At 36.3% G+C, this 25,021-nt stretch overlaps 1 protein-coding gene across 3 annotated transcripts; it reads right to left on the reverse strand.

Annotated features, from left to right (window-relative positions):
• Nucleotides 1–4,299: 4,299 nt before the first annotated feature.
• On the reverse strand, nucleotides 4,300–24,718 carry LOC133541032 (metalloproteinase inhibitor 2-like). Of its 3 annotated transcripts, none has more exons than XM_061884069.1 (6): nucleotides 24,599–24,718; nucleotides 12,753–12,911; nucleotides 10,020–10,099; nucleotides 9,835–9,937; nucleotides 5,359–5,480; nucleotides 4,300–5,265 (listed from the first exon to the last, which is right to left on the reverse strand). In XM_061884069.1, exons 2-6 carry the CDS (start codon nucleotides 12,877–12,879, stop codon nucleotides 5,077–5,079), a joined length of 621 nt encoding a protein of 206 aa, XP_061740053.1. In that variant the 5' UTR covers nucleotides 12,880–12,911; nucleotides 24,599–24,718; the 3' UTR covers nucleotides 4,300–5,076. The 3 variants fall into 3 exon arrangements, with proteins under 3 accessions (XP_061740053.1, XP_061740055.1, XP_061740052.1); XM_061884071.1 differs by having other exon boundaries at nucleotides 24,553–24,668; XM_061884068.1 differs by lacking the exon at nucleotides 24,599–24,718 and having other exon boundaries at nucleotides 12,753–12,977.
• Between the last annotated feature and the right edge of the window lie 303 nt (nucleotides 24,719–25,021).

A 25,021-nucleotide genomic window follows, 5' to 3' on the forward strand; every position in this document is an offset into this window, starting at 1 on the left:
AGCAGAGAATACAAAAAAATGTTTTTTTTTAATTGAAATTTAAAATGAAGTTACTTTTTCACAAGACATATTTGTGAAGTTTCCGGTATTAAGTTTTCCATTACTTTTTTTTTTGTTTTTTCAAGTGCGTCTGCCTCACAATACGAATTTCCTGCAGTCCTGGGTTCAAATCCAGGCTCGGGATCTTTCTGTGTGGAGTTTGCATGTTCTCCCCGTGAATGCGTGGGTTCCCTCCGGGTACTCCGGCTTCCTCCCACTTCCAAAAACATGCACCTGGGGATAGGTTGATTGGCAACACTAAATTGGCCCTAGTGTGTGAATGTCAGTGTGAATGTTGTCTGTCTATCTGTGTTGGCCCTGCGATGAGGTGGCGACTTGTCCAGGGTGTACCCTGCCTTCCGCCCGATTGTAGCTGAGATAGGCGCCAGCGCCCCCCGCGACCCCGAAAGGGAATAAGCGGTAGAAAATGGATGGATGGAAAATAAGTGCAGCTGATTCTCACTTCAGTCCAGCAAGGTTGTCATAAATCTCTCCAATCCACAATTAAATTGTTTTAAATACGCAAAAGTTTTAAATTTTCTCTCTTATTGTCTGCCTCAAAATAACAGTGGACTCCAGGTTTCCATTGATTGTGAAGGACCATGGTCTTACACCAGGGATATTGAACTGGCGGCCCGCGAGCCACATCGGGCCCGCCTAGCTTCTCATTTGGCCCACCGGACATCACCCAAATACCGTATTTCCTTGAATTGCCACAGGGCATATAGTATGCGCCTGCCTTGAATTACTGCCGGGTCAAACTCGCTTCGCAAAATAATTAGCGCATGCTTAGTATTACCGCCTGGTCAAACTTGTGACGTCACCAGTGACACTTCCCCTGTCATCATTTTCAAAATGGAGGAGGCTGATTTCAATACCGGTAATTTGAAATCGCATAAAGAGAAGAAGATTAAGAGCTATTCAGTAGGATTTAAGGTCCAAGCTTACATCACACTCAAATGTTTACTGCATGCCTTTGGTGAGAAGTGAGAAGAGGTTTTAAAATAATTAGCGCATGCTTACTTTTACCGCATGCCTTTGGTAAGCGCAGGAGTGAGAAGAGGGTTTTAATTTAATTAGCGCCCCGGCGGCAATTCAAGGAAATACGGTAGTTCAAACTCTAGTGGCTCATGTACTAATTACAGTACTCCCGCCACCCGCAGGGGGCAACAGTGGGGCAATGTCAGAATGACAGGAGTGGGGTGATTAGAAGAAGGCTACTCCAAAAATGTCACTATCAACCCTGAAAAAATATAAATAAATTGTGAAAATCTGACTTTTACAGAAAGTGGACAACAAAATATGAATGTTCGGCCCTGGTCCGCAGCTCGAGTCACGGATTTCTTTCTGATGTTTTAAGTGGCCTACACGCTGTTCCAGACCAGCAACAATGGTAAAGATCCACAAGTGTAAGCGTTACCACGAAATTTGGTCAAATCTTTGTAAGTAGATATTGTGCATGAATATATTTAGTTGGGTTTTTTTTTTGGTATTGAAATTGCTGACTTTGTGATGTCTTTAACATTTGTGGTGGTGTTATTTTATTTATTTATCATCTGGCGAGCAGTACATGTAGTAATAAATTTAACCACTAGAGGGCAATAACGCTACACCTTAGCTTTATTTGTACTGAGCCACATTTGTGTTTTTTTGTTTGTTTTGTTTTTTTTATGTATTAACACTAAACCTTCTATAGCAGTGGCCCCCAACCATTTGGAGCTGCGGACCGGTCAACGCTTGATAAATTGTCCCGTGGCCCGGCGGGTTTTTTTTAATTATTTATTTTATTTTATTTGTTTATTTATTTTTCTTTGTCATGAAAAGGGTGCACTAATTGTAAGTGTATCTTGTGTTTTTTATGTTGATTTGATAAAAAAAATAAGAAATAAAAAAAAATTATAAATATTATTATTTACAAAAAAATTGCGGCCCGGTGGTTTTGGACCACTATTTTATAGTAATTGTGTAAAATACAAAATGACATTAGTTAAGTACAATACACAACAGAGATTGTTATGTAATGTTTATTTTGTGTATCTCCTCTCTGAGACCCCCATTTACACCAAGGTTATCCAGGGTGAATCCCACCTAACCTTATCCGTGTCCACACACACAACAATGCCGCCGTTTAAGACCCCCTGCCTGCTCCGTCCGCCGGCGCATCGCGACCTTGTACGCATGCGCGGAAAATGCACACGTCATAATCACCTCCAGTGTTGCTTTGTGTGCAAGTTCTTAAATTTAACTTATCTGAACAATATCCAGTGTTGTGATATTTCAATTAACTGGAATCCAGTGTGCTGTGGGGTCCAATTGTAGTGCATCGACCCCGTTAGTCGAGGAAGTGAAGATATCCACCTATTCGGACATCTCATGATTGTAGTAAGCATTGCTCTGGTTTATCGACAAATTGGAAGTTGCTGGCAGTCTTCAAAGTACCCCAAAGCTGCCGCAAATGATTGAAGGATGCGGGAAGAACTGTGAACACTTTGTGATTCCGATCACATCGGAGTGTTTGCCCCGCAGGATGAATTTGAGGACCAGCAAATTTTATTTTCACTCGCATGCAAAACATTCTAACTTGGATTGTTTCCCTGGCTTCGAGACTCTCCCGAAGGACAGTGCGGCAAAGACAAAACAAACTCCCTTCTTGTCTCTAGGGGACACATACCTGTTGTTGACTTTGGACTGACTAGCCACTGCACGACACCAAGGGTGCAGAACAGAGACATGCGGCAGCCTTACACACACACACACACATGCATCCACAAAAAAATATACGCCACTCACACATACCCCACCCCACTCCCCCATCCAACGCCCTTGACGCAAATCCCTTAGGAGTGACAGACGGCTGGGCAGCACCTGAGGCGCTGCAGCCTGCCACCTTAGTCCCAACTCCCTCCCCTCTGTTGCTAGACATCTCGAGATGCATGTTGTAATATGTATATGTGCTTTGCTATGTAGGTTTTTCCCACACCAGACTGGGCCCCCTTAGGATCCCAGTCTAGATTGTATTTTTTTTTTTTTACTCATCCTTCCCCAGCGTTTACCTTTTTCCCATCTTTTACATGGTGCCTTCTGGCGACCCATCAGCGTTCCTGTTCTGTAACCCCGTACACTGTTTGTCTAATCTTGAACGGGTTTGTGCTGAAAACAAAGTACTTGTGCAATGACAATAAAGACCTACCTACCTCCCAATCACACGACGTAAATGTCACGTTCAACGTGAGGCCATCTAGAAGGCCTTACTGAACAACAACCCTTGATTTGATTGGCAATCGCAACTGTCTATCAACTGTATGTGTCCATTCGCTTACAGTACACGGACGCCCGCATTGTTGATTCTGAAGGCCCCGGGCAGATTTCATACAGCATGACAACATAAGCTAGCTGATTTTTGATTGGATACAAACTCTAACCTAAAAACAACAGCACTGGAACAAGCTTAATATGACATGAAGAGAATATCAATACTTTCAGATATTTAGGGAAGTACATTAAAAAATACTTTTATCTTTAATAATGATCATGATTTCTGGTTATGTTAGGCCAGCAGCTGGCCCACCACTGGTTTTGCATAATGGGCCCCCTTTAAATCACACCTAACAATTAAGTCCATAAACTATACACACTTGGTTTTATGACATCAATGCTACAAACGTTGTCATGCACGATTTTAAAATAAAACATTTCAAAAACAGCTTAAATTTACATGATTGACTTAACAGCTGAAACTTGAACGTAAACAATTCCAACAGTACAAACTACAATGTAGTAGGCAGTTGCTAATGGCAACAATAAATGTAGAAACTCAGATAAAGCAATGTGTAACATGAACATGACACGCTGCATGAAATCATGTGATCATATTCTTGAGGGCTCCTGCATGCTCAGTCATTTAAATGCCAGCCATCAACAGATGAAAATACCAAGTAAGCATGGTGACATCATCCCGCAGACTTGTCTGTGGAAAACATTCTGTTATGGTCAAATTCTTTACGTCCTCCGCCTTGACTCTGGCACACAAATCACACTTTTGTTCTTTAGAGCCCATTTATACTAATGTTCCGGTTGCCTTGTTAACACAACAGTAAAAGTTTGATGCTTTAAAAATACAATTGACCAATCGGTTGAGAAAATGATGACCTCTGTTTCCGTTGCAAAAGTTAAACTTTAAAGTGTCAAAATATAACGGCGTCAAAACCGCAATGGAACACAGGCCTGTAGTAGACAGCAATAAAAGAAAATGAAGCTTAATACAGTCTTAATTATTCCATTTATTTCTGTTGAACAGCAGTTTGTACAGATGTGCTTTCAGTAAAAAAGTTCTGAACCGTACTTTAAGGCATCATCAAGGGAAAAAAAACACTATTGCTTTAAATAGGTTGGACTTTCTCTGCACAGTGGAGTTTGAAGGGTCTTTAATGTTAATTTAAAAGCAGAACGATAAAAATTCTAGATAAATGACATCACTGTAAATCAAATGCATGAGTTTAAACTTCTAGGCATAATGCTAGATTATATATTTTTTTAAACAGTAGTGATATTGTTGCAAAAATGGGCACAGGCATATGTATCATGTAAAAATGAGCTCCCTTTCTGCATCCAAACATTTTGAACAATGCAATGCAAACACGAGCAATAACATATCTTAACTATTGTCCGGTAGTTTGGTCAACTGCCACTCGAGAAATGTTAAAATAAAACTACAACTTATGCATCATAGAGCTGCGTGTATCGCACTATAGGACATTCCATTTGTACGCACTTATCTCTTTCACTGGAAATATTTCTCAAAATCATCTATTGTACCTTTTAGTACCGGAAATCATAAATACATTAGCAGACATACAGCTGTGGGAAACTGACACATTTAAAATATTTTTAAAACAGTGATTATCAAAATGACAAATCTGGGGAAAAAAACGTGAACTATGTATAGGTTTTGCAAGTATATGCAAATGAAGGACAGACTGTATGTATGTTGAATACTGAGACAATATGAATGTTTTGAACTGCTTTCAGTTGGGGATCTTAATAAACAGATAAATCATTTTTGAACGAGGCAGCCCCCCAGTACCAGGCACACGAGCCATCACCTCTCTTGATACAAGCAAAATGGTTGGCCTGCTCGCCGTAGACCGAATTCTCTGTCAGCCAGTCCGTCCACAAGCACTCAGCTGGGCTTCTGATCCCGCACGGGACAGATGTGCAGCGAGCGATCTGTGGGATAAAGCAAAGATCAAGATTTCATGAAAAAAAAAATGTAGATCAGGTTATATCTACATGTCTTGTCTGTGCGTTAGTTGTGCTTACCTGGCAACCGCAGCCCTTTTCGTAGCGCTGTACGAGTTTCTTTTGGATGACACTCATGCTTTCCCAGGGTTTGACGTAGTTGCACAGTGAGACGTGCAGTGACCCGTCAGAGTTCAGTCGGCCTGCAATTGAGAAAAATAGGGAATGCAATAAGACCAGAAAACTAAAGATAGGAAAAATGAAAAATGTTACACAAGATGGATGGACTTTGATAAAAGATAAACCGGTGAGCCTATTGTATGTTATATCTCTGGTTGTGCTTACCGACGTCAAATAAATGTTATTTAATACAAGGTGTAATGATAAGTGTGAGCAGTACATGGCAGTAACACATAGGCTACGTGTGTACTGCAGGTTGAAGCCTGTTCAATAAATGACAATGGCAAGTACCTGGAGGCAAGCAACACCAAGAATTTGAGGTTTTATCGAGATTTTAAAACATTCCACACAGCACTCCAAAATCTGTCGAAATGTTTTAGTACGATTCTGGTAAGCTACGAGGCCATAGTGAGACGTAATGTGCTTCAACATAAGAGCATGTGCTTCAACATAAGAGCATGTGGGCAACCCCCCCTAGAGGAGGGGGGTTGCCCACATCTGAGGTCCTCTCCAAGGTTTCTCATAGTCAGCATTGTCACTGGCGTCCCACTGGATGTGAATTCTCCCTGCCCACTGGGTGTGAGTTTTCCTTGCCCTTTTGTGGGTTCTTCCGAGGATGTTGTAGTCGTAATGATTTGTGCAGTCCTTTGAGACATTTGTGATTTGGGGCTATATAAATAAACATTGATTGATTGATTGAAGAGTACTATTATGGTGTGTGTATAAGAACCCCAAAAAGGCACCAATTAAGAGACATTGTCTGGCGTTTTGTTTCTCAATATTATGCAAAATTAACTTTTTCTTACCTATTGGTACCTGCTGATGTGTATTTTGGGATTTGCATAAGTCCCACAAATTTCCGCGCATCCGCCATTGCAGTCTGTGACATGGTCTATAAGCTCCTTTTTTCTCGATCCTCTTGTTGCGGGGCTTTCATCCGCCGCTGTTGCCATTTGTAATATAAAAGTAGTGTACAGTTCTAATGTATCGGTCAGTAGACTCGCTATGGAAGCGGTAAAAACTACCACTACAACTAAGATGACGGGGAGAAGACGCTGTTGAAGCACAGCCACGTAAACAGAACCGCCCACAAAACGGCGAAATCCTGAAGAATGATCAGAAAGCGGCCTGAAGACGGTCTGTAAAACTTCGTCAATGCAACATTTTGACCAAAGAACCACCAATACATATTATGTAGACCCCAAGAAAGTGTTTTAAATGTATAAAAACAACATAATATGACCTCTTTAATGTGCCTTTTTGATGACAATAGACCTGAATAGACCCGCTCATCGGAAGTGCGTCTGCCTTACGGTCTGAAAAATACAATACACAATAACTAATAATCTACTTTTATTTACTACTCATTTAATTCAGGGTTATCGCATTGTATCAGCAGCTCTATTCTAATTCTTTTTACATGCAACTTGAAAAAAAATTAATGCCCATCTAATACTGCAAATTGTGAATAGTCAAAAGCATACTATTGTCTATGAAGACAAAATAATGTCAAATAGTTGAAAAGTTTACATTAACTGTGGCAAAATTAAGCACTAATGTAATCATAATATAAATAATTTTTAAAAAAGCAATTTATTCTTTCAAATGCAACAATCATTTTTCATGACGGTGGTATTTTTTTTAATAATTGTAATTGAAAGGTGAATAAGTTAATTATCCTAAATAGGTAAACAAACAAAAATATAAAACAGACTCTTAATATTGTTAGCAAAAATTGCACTTCAATAAATATTGAACATCTTGAAGTGCAGTTTTTCCCCAATTGTAAAAACTGGGTTGGGTGGTTAGTTTTGGTGTCTTATTTGTTGCTTAATATGTTTTTATAAATGCCTTTTTTACATTGTATTTTAATGCCTTTATTTAGAAATCTATTACTACCCCTTGGTAACGACACCACCAATTTATGGATCAATCCAACCTCTCTTACGTGTCGTGTACGGACTCTCTCTAGACCAGGGGTCACCAACCTTTTTGAAACCAAGAGCTACTTCTTGGGTACTGATTAATGCGAAGGGCTACCAGTTTGATACACACTTAAATAAATTGCCAGAAATAAACAAATTGCTCAATTTACCTTTAATAAATAAATGTATACATATAAAACAAATTGGTATTTCTGTCTGTCATTCCGTCGTACATTTTTTTTCCTTTTAGGGAAAGTTTTTTGTAGAGATTAAATGATGAAAAGAACACTTAATTGAACGGTTTAAAAGAGGAAAAAACATGAAAAAAATGTGGAAACATAGTTTAGCTTCAATTTCGACTCTTTAAAATTCAAAATTCAACCAAAAAAAATGAAGTGAAAAACGAGCTAATTTGAATCTTTTTGAAAAAATAAAAAAAATAATTTATGGAACATCAGTAATTTTTCCTGATTAAGATTAATTTTAGAATTTTGATGACATGTTTTAAATAGTTTAACATCCAATCTGCACTTTGTTAGAATATATAACACATTGGACCAAGCTATACTTCTAACAAAGACAAATCATTATTTCTTCTAGATTTTCCAGAACAAAAATTTTCAAAGAAATTCAAAAAACTTTGAAATAAGATTTAAATTTGATTCTACAGATTTTCTAGATTTGCCAGAATAATTTTTTTAAAATTTTAATCAGAATAAGTTTGAAGAAATGTTTCACAAATATTCTTTGTCGAAAAAACAGAAGCTAAAATGATGAATTAAATTAAAATGTATGTATTATTCTTTACAATAAAAAGGAAAGAAGAGGAAGGAATTTAAAAGGTAAAAAGGTATATTTGTTTAAAAATCCTAAAATCATTTTCAAGGTTGTTTTTTTCTCTAAAATTGACTTTCTGAAAGTTATAAGAAGCAAAGTAAAAAAATAAATGATTTTATTTAAACAAGTGAAGACCAAGTCTTTAAAATATTTTCTTTGATTTTCAAATTCTATTTGAGTTTGTCTCTCTTAGAATTAAAAATGTCGTGCAAAGCGAGACCAGCTTGCTTATAAATAAATACAATTTTAAAAATAGAGGCAGCTCACTGGTAAGTGCTGCTATTTGAGCTATTTTTTAGAACAGGCCAGCGGGCTACTCATCTGGTCCTTACGGGCTACCTGGTGCCCGCAGGCACCGCGTTGGTGACCCCTGCTCTAGACTCTCATTAACTTACTTGTGAATTTCCAGATATTATCTACAATTCTTGAAGTTTGCTAAGCACTTATTTCTTGTGTTGTGTAAAACTAACTTAGCCATTAGCATTCCTGTCCTGGCTTGCTCTCCATGAGTAACATATTTGGCCTTGTCATCCAGTGTTGATGTTACTTGATGTACCAAGAAATGCAGTGTATTTTCCGTAATGGAGGTGATTACTATTAATTTAGTGCCACACTATGTATGGAGACAATTCGCTGCTAGCCACTTTTCAGCCGGGCGACTAAAGAAAAAATGGTTTCAAACCGAGAAGGAATCGTTGTTTGCGATCAGCTTAAAATAAGCATTGCGGCGAACATAATCATGAAATCGGCAAATCCCTCATCAAAGTCCAATACCGTCTTCCTCTTGGACAAACCACATTTTCTAACCACTTCAAATGACAGTTTTGTGAATCAGCAGGCTTAGCTACACACGCAAAGAAAATCTACAGCAAAATGTGTTTTGCAGTGACTAAGTTAACATAGCATGCTGCTAAATATGCAACTAATGTTAGCACTGTAGCTTAAGTACAGGTGCATTTCAATAAATTTGAATATTGCGAGTAGACTTTATAAGCAGTAAAGCTACAAACAAGTTTTACCAGTGGGCTTTACTAAAAGACTAGGTCTAAATGTCAGCATCAAGGCTAAAATCTGACCAAAATAAAATCAATTGAACTACAAAAGACACTGAACCCATAAGGATTTGTTTTAAGGCCATGTCCGAACTAACAATGACATTTTCAAAAGGCACAATTTACCCATTATGGTAAAAAAAAAAATTCAGAGCAGTTTAAAAAAAAAGTTGGCTTAAATATTCACAGGCTGTAACTTATTTGGTTGCGTTGTCAATTAGTACAGTCGTAATGTAATAGGAGCGTATTCTCTAAAATCAATCAACCTTCGAAAGTCCTTTTTTGTCATTTTTGGCTGCATGAAATTAAAAAATGAAATCAATTTATGTATCATATATATATACATCATATCATGTACTTGTTAAGCAATTCCCTGCTGTAAATATATTTTGATCAGTTTTTAAAAAGGTCAAAAACCTACATATATATGATCATGCAAAAAAAAAAGGCATTTCTAGAAAATCTGTATTCATCTTAACATGTGGCCCCGGAACTGATCATTTGCATCTACTACTGTCCAAATCAGGAATCATAATAACATTAAAAAAAAAAAAGATGTTTACCTGTGATGTAATATTCTACACCTTTGGTCAGAGTGACTCCACATGTTGCAGGGTTGGATGCGGTGTATATGGCATCAAAGTGTCCGTCATGGCCTTTGAACATCTGAGGAAATCAAATAACCAAAAATAAAAATTGCATAAATACACGCATTCATAACTGAATAGTATAAATCCTTTATACCAACCTTTGTCTGTTTGATGTCATACTTGATGGAGTTGTTAAATTTACCGTCAACCTTCCCTGCGACCACCTTTGCCTTGATGACTAGAAAAACAAAAAGAAAAGCAGCGGTCAACAATCTTTGAAGAGCAAAAATAAACCATCCCCCAAAACCCACAAAAGGTGCCTCTGCCAGCTTCTCTCGGTTTGGTTAAATTTAATAACGTGCAAAATTGAAGCAGAGTTGTGTGGCATCAGTACCAAAAAAGGGAAAAAACATAGGGTGGTTGGCATGTATTGTCAATTTTAGGATAAAAGTCAAAACTATGTGTACCAATTTGATAAAAGTAGAGGCTTCCTAGTGTGATATTTAAAGATTGCTTAAAAAGCTCCTTATCAGATAAGCAACATAATGTTTAACGCATTCAATTTAACATCATTAAAGAGTTGTCAGAGTAAATATATTGACACTAAGTAGCGCATGTAAAATGTCAACGAATGGCAGACAGGGTGCTTTATATGAATTTTCACCACTTTCATATTGATAAGAATATTGTAAAAATTGTAATATAATTGCAAATTTCTTGTGGCGCACAGTGTCAGTGCTGGAAATGGGATCAAACTGCATCTGGAGACGTGCCAGGATTATTCCAAACACATATGCAGTCACAATGTGGAACATCATTCCAGTTACTTATTCTCATTTTTTCTTTGCAACATGTCCTAAAATGAGTAAGAAGAAGCAAATCTTATTTAATCCTAGTCCTTTGACACATATGAACAGATCCTGTTCTCATTTTGTAACACAATTCCAGTTGCATCAGTTAAATACGATAGTTGTCTTAATAAATACTTAAATCAGTTATAATTCTCATAACCGGATGAATAATATACTGATTTCAAGAAGGTTCGAGATGTTTTTTTCTTCTTTGTATTTTGTAAACACGGATTTTAAACAGTTTCTTTAACTGGATCATATTAGTATTTTGACTTAATTGCTAAATCCATTCCATAATTTAATTTCCACATACATATTTACTAAAGGTTTTAGTGTTGTACATGCATGCAAATGTTTTAAATGGGATGTTTTTTTACAGTTATATTTTTCCTGTTTTGTTGAGAAGAATTGTTGTACATTTTTGGGTAGCATGTTATAGTTTGCGTTGTACATAATTTGAGCGGTTTGCAAATGCACCAAATAATTAATTTAAGTGTTTTGGCTTCAATAAATAAAGAGTTTGGATGTTTTCGATATCCAACGTTATGTATGATTCTGACATTTAACACGGTTAGTGTAATTTTATTGTTATTTCCCCATATTTCTACACAATAACTCAGATATGTTAACACCAGTAAGCAGCAAAAACATGTCGTAATTTGTATTTCCAGTACATATTTAGCTTTATTCATTACTGAAATATTTCTTTCCACCACGTGTTGTATATTTTTTATTTTCTCATCTATTATTACAACCCCAAAAATGTGGTTCCTTTTACGTTGTTAATATTTTTTATATAAAAAAAAAAATTTAACAGTTTATTTCCCGTGAATTCACATCAAACAAATTAAATTCAAGTTTGATTAAAATTATATAAAAAACGGTTACATAAATAGAGCAAGAATTTAGAATAGAATAAATGGGAACATTTTTCTTATAAAGAGGGTGTCTAAAAAAAAATTCTGCCTGGGGACTACAAAGGCAAATTACCGTATTTCCTTGAATTGCCGCAGGGCATATAGTATGCGCCTGCCTTGAATTAATGCCGGGTCAAACTCGCTTCGCAAAATAATTAGCGCATGCTTAGTATTACCGCCTGGTCAAACTCGTGACATATGCGGTCCTATCCAAGGTTTCTCATAGTCATCATTGTCACCGACGTCCCACTGGGTGTGAGTTTTCCTTGCCCTTATGTGGGCTCTACCGAGACACTAGTGATTTAGGGTTGTATAAATAATCATTGATTAATTGATTTTTCTTATAAAGAGGGTGTCTAAAAAAAAAATTCTGCCCTGGGGACTACAAATATTTGTATATTATATTATATTTATTATATTTGCATTTGTATTTGTATAAAAAAAATTATATTTGCATATTATATTTTTACAGTGTGTACAGTAGATTTTTAATTAATGCACACTGTCCCGAATAAAGTAAGTTTGCAACTTCCGGTCCGAAAATGACAGCAAATTTTATCAGCAATATTTGTCTCTTATTTTGAAATATAGCTCCACTGTCCTTGAAACGACAACTCTAACCGGAAATGACATAAGGGCGTAGCAATAAAACAATTAAGACAGTCCAGAGACTGTGCTTTAATTAAAGCTAAATACTTCTTAAATGATACTTTATAAAAGATAAATAACTAATTTTTTTTATTTTGCGTTGAGCTTCTGCACACAATAAACGCCTTTATTACTGTTATTAGCAACACCGCCTTGCTAGCTAGCTGTAATAACTGTAATGCTAAAAATAACTAAAAAGCGGTTTTGCCCAACTTTTTTTTAGTATGGAGTGAAAGGAAATTCTTCGAAAAAGACCTGTCAAAGGTAAGCACATTTTCATTGTCATTAGCAACACTTTTACCACTTAAAGAAAATATTTAAAAATCTATGTATGTTCCTCCTTGTCAACATGTCTACCTCCAAAACATTGTAAGGAAAATTAATGGCGGCACATTGCATATTCAGCTACACATCTCGCCATTCAAAACGAGTTACACAATAATAACAAAACATAACATTTTAAAGTTAAACTTACCGACATCTGCTTGGCAAAACGCCATCTGTGGATGCAGAGGAGCACATGAGCAGGCTTGTGCTCCTTCTTGCAGCCGCCACATGCACAGCAGCACCAGGGGGAACACGCAACACTTCGTCCAACTCATCGTGGAAAGAAATGAAGTCAAGAAGAGAGAAGCTGAGAGGGAAGTAATGCAGCAAGAAGATGTGAGTTTGCTTGCTGTCCTCTCCACTTTCTCCAGTGGCTTTTTATTGCTGCAGGCTCCTCCCACATTGTACGTCATTTGCACGTCTGGATGATTCGATTTCACCTTTGCACACATAACACCCACACACACACACACACACATGTATTTGTTGCCTTCTTGAGATCTCCAAAAAATGCATACCTCTTTAGGATCACCCTTTGTAGATATATAAAGATTTGTATTTACAATATTAATAATATATACATACTATGCAAAAAAGGGTCATTAGAATAATACACAAAGTGTGCTACTATGAATATACCAATCCATTATTTATAAATTCAAATGTATTAAAATTTTCAGACATTGTGTTCATAAAAACAATGGAAATTATGTTTCGAGTAAAGAACAACAGCCTTCCAGCTTGTATTCTTAGGTTATTTCATTTAAGAGGAGAAAACTATCATTTACGGGGGATATTGATTTTTGAAATAGGTAAAACGAGAACGAATATAAATGTATTTCAGTTTTAGGAGTTAAATGGTGGAGCAAGCTCAGTGATGAGCTGAAGACACACACTTTTTTGGTAAGGTTTAAGAAAACCTTGAAAGGTGAAATAATTGAAAATTATAAAATATAGTAACAATTACTTTCATCCCATTGATTTTTTTTTTTTAACGTTGTTCCAGGCAATCAAATTTTCACTGAAGGTTTAGGATAGGCAAATATAAGCTTTGGCTTCAGCCTATTCCTTTTTCAGTCATTCTTTTTCTTTTCTTTTGTGTGTGTATGTGTATGTGTATGATTGTTTATGTATAACCTGTAATGTAAAACTGATCACACAAAATGGTTGATTGATTGTATGACCGAAATAAACTTATTTCATTCATTCATTCATTTAAAAAAGCTTGTTGTGAAAAACGAGTTGCAATTTCACAGGAAAAATGTCACAATTTCACAAGAAAACATTTTGGCAGTATTATAACAAAAGTCGCAATTTTACTCAACGCAAGTCAAATGTATACAAGAAAAATTGAACAATTTTGCAATATTATGATAAAAGTTGGAATTTTACTCTGTAACAGTTGCAATTATACAAGAAAAGCTTAACATTTTGGCAATTTCATGAAGAGTCGTAATTTTACTCGACAAGTCACAATTTTATAAGAAAACTTAAAAATGTTTGTAATATTATAATAATCGGAATTTTACTCCAAAAATATGACAAGTCATAACTTTGCAAAGTAAAAGTCATAATTTTACTCAAAAAATTGCACTATTTTACAAGAAAAACAACAATTGGCAATGTTGTGATAAAAGTCAGAATTTTATGACAAATGTCACCATTTTGCTTTAAAAAGTAATGATTTTAAATTAAAGTAATAATTTTCAGAGAAAACTGTGCAATATTGAGAAATTTAGAAAGTTTTCCCATTTTTATAAGAAAAAAGTCGACATTGTGAAAAAGACTGCTTTGTTAATATTTTTTTTTAATTATTGCTTGTAATTTTTTTTATTCTTCATTATTCACTTCAAAATATTACAGTATGTCTCAAAATAAATAAAAATTGTTTTTTTAATTAATTTTGGCCAAACGGCGCATTTCAATTTCTTACACACACTTGTTTTTACATATGTTGGCCAGAGTGGAAGCACTTCAGATTGCACTTTTTCTTGGAATTTTGCCTGTTATTCACAAACCTTATGTAAGACAAGAACACATAAGTTTTTTGTTTTTTTAATGCATTCAAAATATTAAATAAATGCTATCAAAAGTCTGCTTGCAATGGAGCCTAAGAGAGTCTCTATTTGCCTCTAAAGCACTTAAAAGCATCCAAACACCTTCAAGGTTTTTTATACATGATGTAAGTATGTATGTAATGTAATAACAGGCATAGTCATAACATGTAATATTTACATATTTTGCTCATTTTAAGCATACGGTGGTGCAATAATTTCTAAACGCATCACACCGTTCGCTTCTTCCTTCGACAACATCACTGACTCCTACTCTCTGCGGACACCGTGAGCGCCATCAAACATAATAAAACATCACTTACTGTACAATGTCTGCTGACTCATAATCCTCGCAAATAAATAATGGTATGTACCCAAGTGCAGACCAAGCAACTTTTCGTGTCTTTCTCGCCGAAGTTGACCAGCTTATTGGAGCTTGCTGCTGTCCTCATCCTTCCACTATCAAAGTAAGAAGCATTATTTACGATATAGAATCAACTTTCACCAGCCCCTAGGCGAGAAAGCAGCTCAACCAGTCGATGATTTCAACATCGCCACACACAGCTGTCTGTGATCACGGTGCCACTATAAATAGTTTGTCTGCGAATGCGCTTATAATAACAATATCACAAATACTTTGGTAATATTCAAGTCAAAATCTAAATGGAGTATTGTTGGCGGTTTTAGGTTTTTTTTTTTAGAGGGAAATAAAGGCGGAATAGAGGACCTCTGATTGGCTCCATTGTAAGCAGACTTTTAATATAATTGAAACATGTATTTGCATATCTTCCTGACACTGGGATTTTATCCTAGTAGAGTTGTTTACCAGCCCACTACCAACACTGTTCACCACCAGGAACTATGAAAGTATTCGGGGTGGGAACCTAATCCACTCCTGATTTAAACAGACTCTCGCAATTTATTATTTGGTATAATAAAGAAACTTTTCAAAAACAGGTAGGCGATACTGATAGCGGATACTTTTCACTTGTAATTTTACGGTGGTTAAATCATTGTCACTACTGCACAAAGATGACAAAAAAAACAACAATATAACCAAAATATAAATATTGTGTAAATAATCATTATGACAAATATTATAGTTTGGAAAGCCTTTATTTTTTGTGAAGCTTTGATAATGACACATTTAAACATTTTTAAGCATGTAGACCCCATTAGTCAAGGTCCAAATAAAAAATAAAAAAAACACTATTTATAGTTCTCAAAACTGGACTAAAATAGAATAGAAAGTACTTTATTGATCCCTGGGGGAAATTCAGCACCACAGTTCGCTCACAATAGACAATAATAATAATAATAAATAATATATATTACATATATTATATATATATGTTATATAAAATATAAATATAAATATATTCTACATATATTCTACATTTAAGTGCAGTCAAGGAAGATATGCATTATTATATACTAGATTATCCCACAAAATCTGAATCTTCATAAAAACACAGTTTGTGATTTGTGAAACTTTTGTTTCATGTGTGAAAATGCAATAGAAGGCACACTTAACCTTTTTTTTTTTTTTTTTTAAATCACCATGTAGACCACAACCCAGGTCTACATAAAAAAAAAAAAAACACTCCACATAGAGTTCTTACATCTGAACGGGATGAATCTATGGAACCTAAACATTCATGAAAATACAAGTTGTGATTTGTGAAACTTGTATTCAATAAATACACATTTAACCCTCTTTTCACTATGTCGACCACATAAGTCCAGGTCCAGATGCTGAAGAATCATAAGATCTGTGAAACCTTTTGTCTATAAGTAAAAAATAATAAATACACATTTAACCATTATTTAGGCACGTATACCACATTATTCTCAAATAGATTAAAGGTTATCCATAAATGATACTATGATTATTTACACATGTATTTATATTTTTGTTCCCTTGCCGTTATTTTGCACTACTGACAAAATTATTTGATGATCATGACATTTCAAGTAAAAGTATCGACTATCAGTATCGTCCACCTTGGAGGCTATTTCAACCTTGTGGTAAAATTTCTTATGAAGCGCCCTGTCATTCATGAATTAACATTTTATGTGCGATTATTCACGCAAAACGGGGCCCCGCACGGAATGTGGGGCCCTATGTGTGTACTTAACCACACAGAAAATAAAAACATATTTACAGTAACTGGTTAGAGTTAGCTGGCCAGCTAATGTTGGCTTTCCGTGGAAATGTTAGGGGTGTTCCACCCACCATTACCGTAAAATTATTAAAATAAAAATAATATTTTCTGGTCTTAGGTAGGTGTTAGGTAGGTTGTTTAGAACCATGTCCAAGAGTTAAGAAATATCATGCCAAGAAGCATAATTACATCAGTGACAAAAATCCATAAACTGTTCCATGCTTTGTGATGACATCAATGTAATAAAAGTTGTCATGCTTGTTTAAAAAAAAAACTTCACTAATAACACTTCACTAAAATAAAAAAAAATGTAATGTCTTGATTAATATAAATCAAATAATATACCTGATTGATTTAACAGTTTGTTTGAATGTTAACAATTTCAACAGGACAAAATGTGATGTAGTAGTAATGAGGTGGTCGTCAATAGCAATAATAAATCAATGCCATAACCGTGGTATGTAAAAACTCAGATGAAGCAATGTGTTACATAAACATGGAGGTGACACGCTGCCTGTAATAATGTGATCATACTCTGAGCACGCTCAGTCATCAACACTTGAAAATACCACGTAAGAGGAGGACCATGGTGACATCATTTGTCCTCTGCCATGATTAAGTGATTTCACTTTTTACCCGAAACGTTACTCAACCAATTTGTTATACTTTTGTGTGTTTGTTTTAATAAATGTTAATTTGTCTAATAATATATATTTTTTTTTTGAACAATTATCAGTGATCTGGTAACAAATGTGGTGTCCAGTTGCTATATCTTGTTTTCTTACACTTCCGAGTCTCATTTTAAAGTATAGTAAATTAGACTTTGCATGCAGTTGCAATTCCAAGACATTAGATGGCAGTAGTGTGTAGACTACAGTGTTGCTGAGTAGTTTGACATTAGATTGAATATTTTTGTTAAGCCCAACAAAGTGTTTATACAATAAGTATTGTATTTACTGTATTGCAGACCAGATGTTGGATTGTACATCTGAGTTGTAATTTTCATTAGTAAATTTGCCATGTAAAATTGCAGATGCTAATTAGTAACATGTTTATAGAAATGCAAACATAATTAGCATCAAGGTAGCGCATTTTGAAAATTGGAGCTTTAATGGACTTTCAACCAGGCAAGTTTGCTTTGTTGGCATGGAAAATTGCAACATTATCTAGCACTCATAGTTTTCTCTGAGTGCTGCTTGAGTGATTTTTTTACCCCGCCAAGTAGTTTGGCCGGACGAGTTAGCAACCTGAAGTGACGTCATTTGCAACAAAGGTATTTGAAATATGGCACTGTTTGATTTCATGTGAATCTATACCAGTAGTACTGAAGGAATTCGGTCTATACCTATAAAAGTACTGAATACGGTACCTATACTGACACAGACCAATCGGTTTTTGATTTTTAGGGCCTGTTCACACAAGACCATTTCTGACTAAAACAAATGAAAATTGTGTTCTCTTGCTATCCGGAAGTAAAACTGTTCAATTTGAACTTTACACTGCGGCCCGATATTGCAGATGTATTTGTTTGTGTAAGCTCACTCCTATTATTTTTCTGACTCCTATGAAACTCTAAAGTTTGACCATTTAAACCACGCTGACTTGAAATTTTCCACAAAATCAATAAAACATCCACAGCAGATAGAGTAGTACCTCAAATTTCAAGCTTATTTGGTTCTGTCTCAGAGCTCTTAGCTCAAAACACTTGTCTCAACTCAACGTCTCCCTTAAAAAAAACTAATTTAATTGGTGTTTGGGCCACCAAAACAGCACAATTTTAACATTTAACATTATAAAATAAACAACTAACTTTTAGATAATAAATATTGTATATAGACAATACACTGTAATGAACTACTAACAACTACTATAGTTTTATAAAGTCATGTATTAATAATGTGCAATATTTATTATATCCTTACCGCTGCTTCTCCGTCTAACACAATCAGCAGCTTCTCCACATGTTCATAGAAAAATGTGCACCATTTAGATACTATTTTAACGTCTTGGCTGGCATTAGACTCATTCTGCTTCAGTATTGTGCAGACTAGCAGTGATGCCCTCAAACTGCTTCACCAAATAGGCGACATGCTCGGTCAAGTTTTTAATGAATAATTCCTTTAATTGAACGAGTGTGCTACTTCTTCTCAGCACTGTCTTTCGCAATCACATTTTTATTCCCATGGTTGGAAAACCATAAGCTAATGCTAGCGAGTAAGATTGGATGTTTTGGAAATATCTTACAGGGTTCACTGTACTGTGAACAGTGTCACAGCTGTGACATTTGCTATGCCAGCGAATGGCGGGGATGCTTGTAAGTCAAAGGAAATGCTCGTGTGGAGGGGGCGTGGCCTGCAGGCCTGCAGCAGAACGGGGTGTGCCAGGACCGGCCTCGAAGTCAGCGACAGGTGCGTAGATGGCTAAGGTGGGCCTTGTTGTCTAATCACATGTCACTCTGTATAAGCATCAGCCGGAAGGAGAGACGTTGTTGGAGCTGAAGCAAGAGCGAGAGCGACAAACAAACAATTGCTCGAAAGTAACCCACAGCCTTATTGCAAAATAAAACTGTTGTGAACCTGAACCGGGTTGTCATGTCGATGTTTGGTGGTCCCAAGAACCCACTGGGGGGGACAACCTCCACAACTTGTAACTCAAATTTTTGCTTGCAACATAAAGCCTAACAATTACCCAAGTGATTGCTCATACCTCAAAACACTCTTAAATTGACGTACAACAGTACTGCCACGCTAACAACTGGCCAAATATGCAATTTACTGCATTTGTAGTAATTAGTTTTCAATTCAATTCCAACAATTGTATGTTTTTGCGCTACTGAGCACTTTGACAAGCGTATTATCTGTAAAAAATGTAAACAGAAGGCATACGATAGATAATTTTGTATAAAATCCATGTTTACAAAAAAGTGGCATCACAATCTACTGTCCAGACATGCCTATTACAGTATTTAGTGGTTTTTACTGGTATGTTTGAATCATACTACTTGAGTGCAAATTATCAAAACACAAAGAAAGTGCAGTAAATATTTGATGAATATACAGTGGGTAGGAAAAGTATTCAGAGCCCACTACATTTTCACTCTGTCTCACTGCAGCCATTTGCTAAAATGTAAAAAGTTGAATTATTTCTCATTAATGTACGCCCAGCACTCCATCTTGACAGAAAAAAAAACAGAAATGTAGAAAGTTTTGCAAATGTATTAATGAAAACATTCATGTGCATTAGTATTCAGACCCTTTGCTCAATACTTTGTTGATGCACCTTTGGCAGCAATTATAGTCTCAAGTATTTTTGAATACGAGGCCACAAGCACATCTATCTTTGGGCAGTTTCACTCATTCCTCTTTTCCCATTCCTCTTTATAGCACCTCTCAAGCTCCATCAGGTTGGATGGGAAGCGTTGGATTTTATGTAGGATGTCTCTATATTGCTGCATTTATCGTTCCATCTATCCTGATACGTCTTACAGTTCCTAGTTCTGAAAACCATCCCCACAGCATGATGCCGCCACCACCACGCTTCACTGTAGGGATGGGATTGGTCTGGTGATGAGCGGTGCCTGGTTTCCTCCAAACATGATGCCTGGCATTCATGCCAAAGAGTTAAATCTTTTTCTCAGCAGAACTGCGAATTTAGTTTTTTCATGGTCAGAGTCTTTTCAGGTGCAATGTGGGAAACATTTTACTAAGAAAGGCTTCCGTCTGGCCACTATACCATACAGGACTGATTGTTGGTTTGCTGCAGAGATGGTTGTCCTTCTGGAAGATTCTCCTCTCTCCACAGGGGAATGCTGTCGCTCTGACAGAGTGACCATTGGGTTCTTGGTCACCTCCCTGATATGAAAGATGAATGCAGCAATATACAGAAAAATCCTGGATGAAAACCAATGCTTCCCATCCAAACTGATGGAGCTTGACAGGTGCTGCAAAGATGAATGGGCAAAACTGCTCAAAGATAGGTGTGCCAAGCTTGTGGCATCATATTCAAAAAGACTAATTGCTGCCAAAGGTGCATCAACAACGTATTGAGCAAAGGGTTTGTGTAGTTATGTACCGACTGGGATAGGTTTCACCCCCCTCAACCCCGAAAGGCTCAAGCAGTAGAAAAGGGAAACTGTAATTTTTTTAGTTGTTGTTTTTTTTTTTAATACATTTGCCAAAATTTCGAAATGTGTTTTTTTTTTCTGTCAAGATGGTGAGGGGGAGTGAGAAAAATAACCTCTTTTGATTTTACCAAATGGCTTGTCCAGGGTGTACTCCGCCTTCCGCCCGAATGCAGCTGAGATAGGCTCCAGCGACCCCAAAAACGGACAAGCGGTAGAAAATGGATGGAAGGATGTGCTGGAATGAAGCAAAGAGTGAAAAATTTAAAAGACGTCGGAATACTTTCCGTACCCTCTGTAGCTGACAATGTATAACAACGGGAGAAGACTATATTTGACTTGGCCGCCCTGTTGCCTGACATCATACTTGGCCACCTACTCTTTAAAGCCGCATTGTGGTAAACAGTATTTTCCACTGTTGAGCATATTAAAAGCGCAGCTTGACTTCATGTCCAAAACAGTAAAAAGACATTTCTTTTTCAGCGCTAAAATGACTGTGTCTCTCTGTGCACTGGAGGTCAGGGTTCAGGACGGGGATATCATCTCGAAAAAGGAAAGTTCCCAAATGCGTGCAGATGCCGTAAACCACGATGACTCGTTAAGACTACTGGGATTTACCAGATGTTGGCTGCAGGAAAACATAATAGGAGGAAGTGACACATCTAACATGAGTAGTAACTATGCAGTGTTTACCCAACGTTTGGCATTAGATGAATACCAGACAACTTTAAACAGCCCACTTCATTTTTAGCACCTTGACTGTTTTCCACTATGTGCTCAGTTTCTGGGCATTTGTGACATGACCTCACAGCCTCTGTCTTTTTCTAAAAAGTCCGTATTGTTCTATGACAATACATGACCATGATAAACACTTTCCACGACCGTAGCGTGGATGTCCGAAGGCCTCAAAATCATTCCCAGAAAGTTTCCATTCATCGGGTGTTGTTTACTGTGAGAGTCATCCAATTTCTACCGCGGGCTTGTCGGAATCCCTCAAAGACAAAACCCGACATTTTCTGCCGGGTCACCGTTCATAACCACGAGTGGGCAAATGTCTCGAGTGACCTCAGGCTACTGCGGCAGGGTTGTGCAAATGTTCGTTTTCCACGACCTTTTCAACCCGACACAAATCAGGAAGAAGAAGATTCATTTCCTTTATCTGCGTCATTTGGGCATCTGAATGTGAAATCAGGTTGTGAAATATTCGTTTGTCCCCGGTGGAGGCGCACAAAAGGCTGAGGAGTTTTTGTGAGAAATGTACTGCCAGTACTTAATGTAAAGCAGTGTATCTTTTCCATTGTTGCGACTTGTCCAGTATGAACACTGCCTTCCGCTCAGGTGCAGCTGGGATAGCCCCTCCACGCGACCCCAAAAAAGACAAGCCGTAGAAAATGGATGGATTGATGTTAGGCCGCAACCGCCCCCCTAAATGGCCGACGAAAAATATAGTTTATATTTATAATCAGACTTAAACTGGGCCATCACGTGGACATAAATGACGACATGGAAAAATTGGTTCATGAATCTGCACAAAATAACACTCGAAGAAATGTGGACTAAGAAAACCACTAAGAAACCAACAAAAAAAAAACAAAAAAAAACAATGAATCAAACAATATATATCCATATTGGTGTATGTATACAGACATTATATGTTATACTTGTTCTGAAATTGTCATGTATCCATCAAATCTTCTGTTGAAACTTGGACTATATAACCAATATATATAAACAACATATAAGTGGATTGTAAATTAGAAGCGGGTCATGTATAAGCATTCTCGCTTCCCCCCGTGTAATTTTTCGGTGGATGCCGTTGCATGTCTGCAAATTACGAGTGATGAAGTGTTATATATGTCTGTCTGCCGGAATAAATAAATGCATTCATTCAAATATGAAATGATTTTACGGGAGTAACGAATGTGTTGCGTTTCAGGTGTAGGAATTTTCAACATTTTATTTGTTAAAATACCAGTTGATAACTTGGTTTTCTCTCGGCTAATTATTATGCTTTTGGTTGCAAGCATGTTTTCAGATTACAAGCCTCCCCGCAGCCTGTTGGCATAGCGCAGGGGTCACCAACCTTTTTGAAACCAAGAGCTACTTCCTGGGTACTGATTAATGCCAAGGGCTAACAGTTTGATAAACACTTAAATCAATTGCCAGAAATAGCCAATTTGCTCAATTTACCTTTCATAAATAAATCTATATACAAATATATAAAATATGGGCATTTCTGTCTGTCATTCCATCGTCTTTTTTTTTTTTTTTACGGAAGGTTTTTTGTAGAGAATAAATGATGAAAAAAACCCACTTAATTGAACAGTTTAAAAGAGGAGAAAACACGAAAAAAATTACAAATTTTGAAACAGTTTATCTTCAATTTCGACTCTTTAAAATTCAAAATTGAACCGAAAAAATTTAGAAAAACTAGTTAATTTGAATCTTTGAACAAATTTAAAAAATAATTTATGGAACATCATTAGTAATTTTTCCTGATTAAGATTAATTTTAGAATTTTGATGACATGTTTTAAATAGGTTAAAATCCAATCTCCACTTTGTTAGAATATATAACAAATTAGACCAAGCTATATTTCTAACAAAGACAATTCATTATTTCTTTTAGATTTTCCAAAAAAAACATTTTAAAAGAAATTCAAAAGACTTTCAAATACGATTTAAATTTGATTATACAGATTTTTTAGATTTGCCAGAATAATTTTTTTGAATTTTAATCATAAGTTTGAAGAAATATTTCACAAATATTTTTTGTCGAAAAAACAGAAGCTAAAATGAAGAATTAAATTAAAATGTATTCATTTTTTTTTACAATAAAAAAAAAAAAAATACTTGAACATTGATTTAAATTGTCAGGAAAGAAAAGGAAGGAATTTTAAAGGTAAGAAGGTATATGTGTTTAAAAATCCTAAAATAATTTTTAAGGTTGTATTTTTTCTCTAAAATTGTCTTTCTGAAAGTTATAAGAAGCAAAGTAAAACAATTAATGAATGTATTTAAACAAGTGAACACCAAGTCTTTAAAATATTTTCTTGGATTTTCAAATTCGATTTTGTCTCTCTTAGAATTAAAAATGTCCAGCAAAGCGAAACCAGCTTGCTAGTAAATAAGTAAAATTTTAAAAATAGAGGCAGCTCACTGGTAAGTGCTGCTATTTCAGCTATTTTTAGAACAGCTAGCGGGCTAGCTGTTCTAAAAAATTTTAAACATCAGTTCCTTGCGGGCTACCTGGTGCCCGTGGGCACCGTGTTGGTGACCCCTGGCATAGCGAATGTCACAGTGAACCCAGTCAAATCTGACCTAAACATTCAGTCTTACACGTACAGAAATAAAGAATGTGAAAGACAGTGCTGAGAAGAAGAAGAAGGGGCGGATGATATAATTGAATTAAATAAATAAATCATCGAAAACATGGCCGACCGCGAAACAGTGGTGAAACAGTTGGAGCATATCAATACTAGTTTGCGCAGTCTGAGTGACTCAATAACACCAAAAACGTTAAACATATTTTTAAACAGAGGACATTAATACATGAAAATATAGACAAGATGCTGATGTGGTTGACGGCTAAGCAGCTCAAAGGCGATACCGTAAATGTCGGATCTTCAAAGTCACAGGAACTGCTGGTCACGAACCCCAAAATGCAGAGATGGCAGGTGTAGCGCAGGAAAATATGACTTTATTGTCAAAATGCAGGGAAAACAGGAACCAGGAGACAGTATACAGGACACTATCATCAAACACTCACTGGAGGGCAAGGCAGGCATAAATAGTTGCCTGATTGGCAATTGCAACCAGGTGTGCCAGGCTGCCAATCAGGGACAGGTGAGGGAAACGAGCGCTCAGGGAGACATGCAGGAAATGGAACCAAAATAGGAGCGCTGACAGGAAATAAGCCAAAACTCAAGAGGAAACCCCAAACATAACCAAACTGTCAGTGACAAGCCTGACACAAAGTAAATGCTTTTTAAAAAAAGTTTGAATATTTATCAGGATTTTTCTTCTTTGTAGTTTGCAAACATTTGTAGTTTGAACAGTTTCTTTCACTGCATCATATT

Source organism: Nerophis ophidion, linkage group LG23 (assembly GCF_033978795.1).
Source record: "Nerophis ophidion isolate RoL-2023_Sa linkage group LG23, RoL_Noph_v1.0, whole genome shotgun sequence".
NCBI lineage: Eukaryota > Metazoa > Chordata > Actinopteri > Syngnathiformes > Syngnathidae > Nerophis > Nerophis ophidion.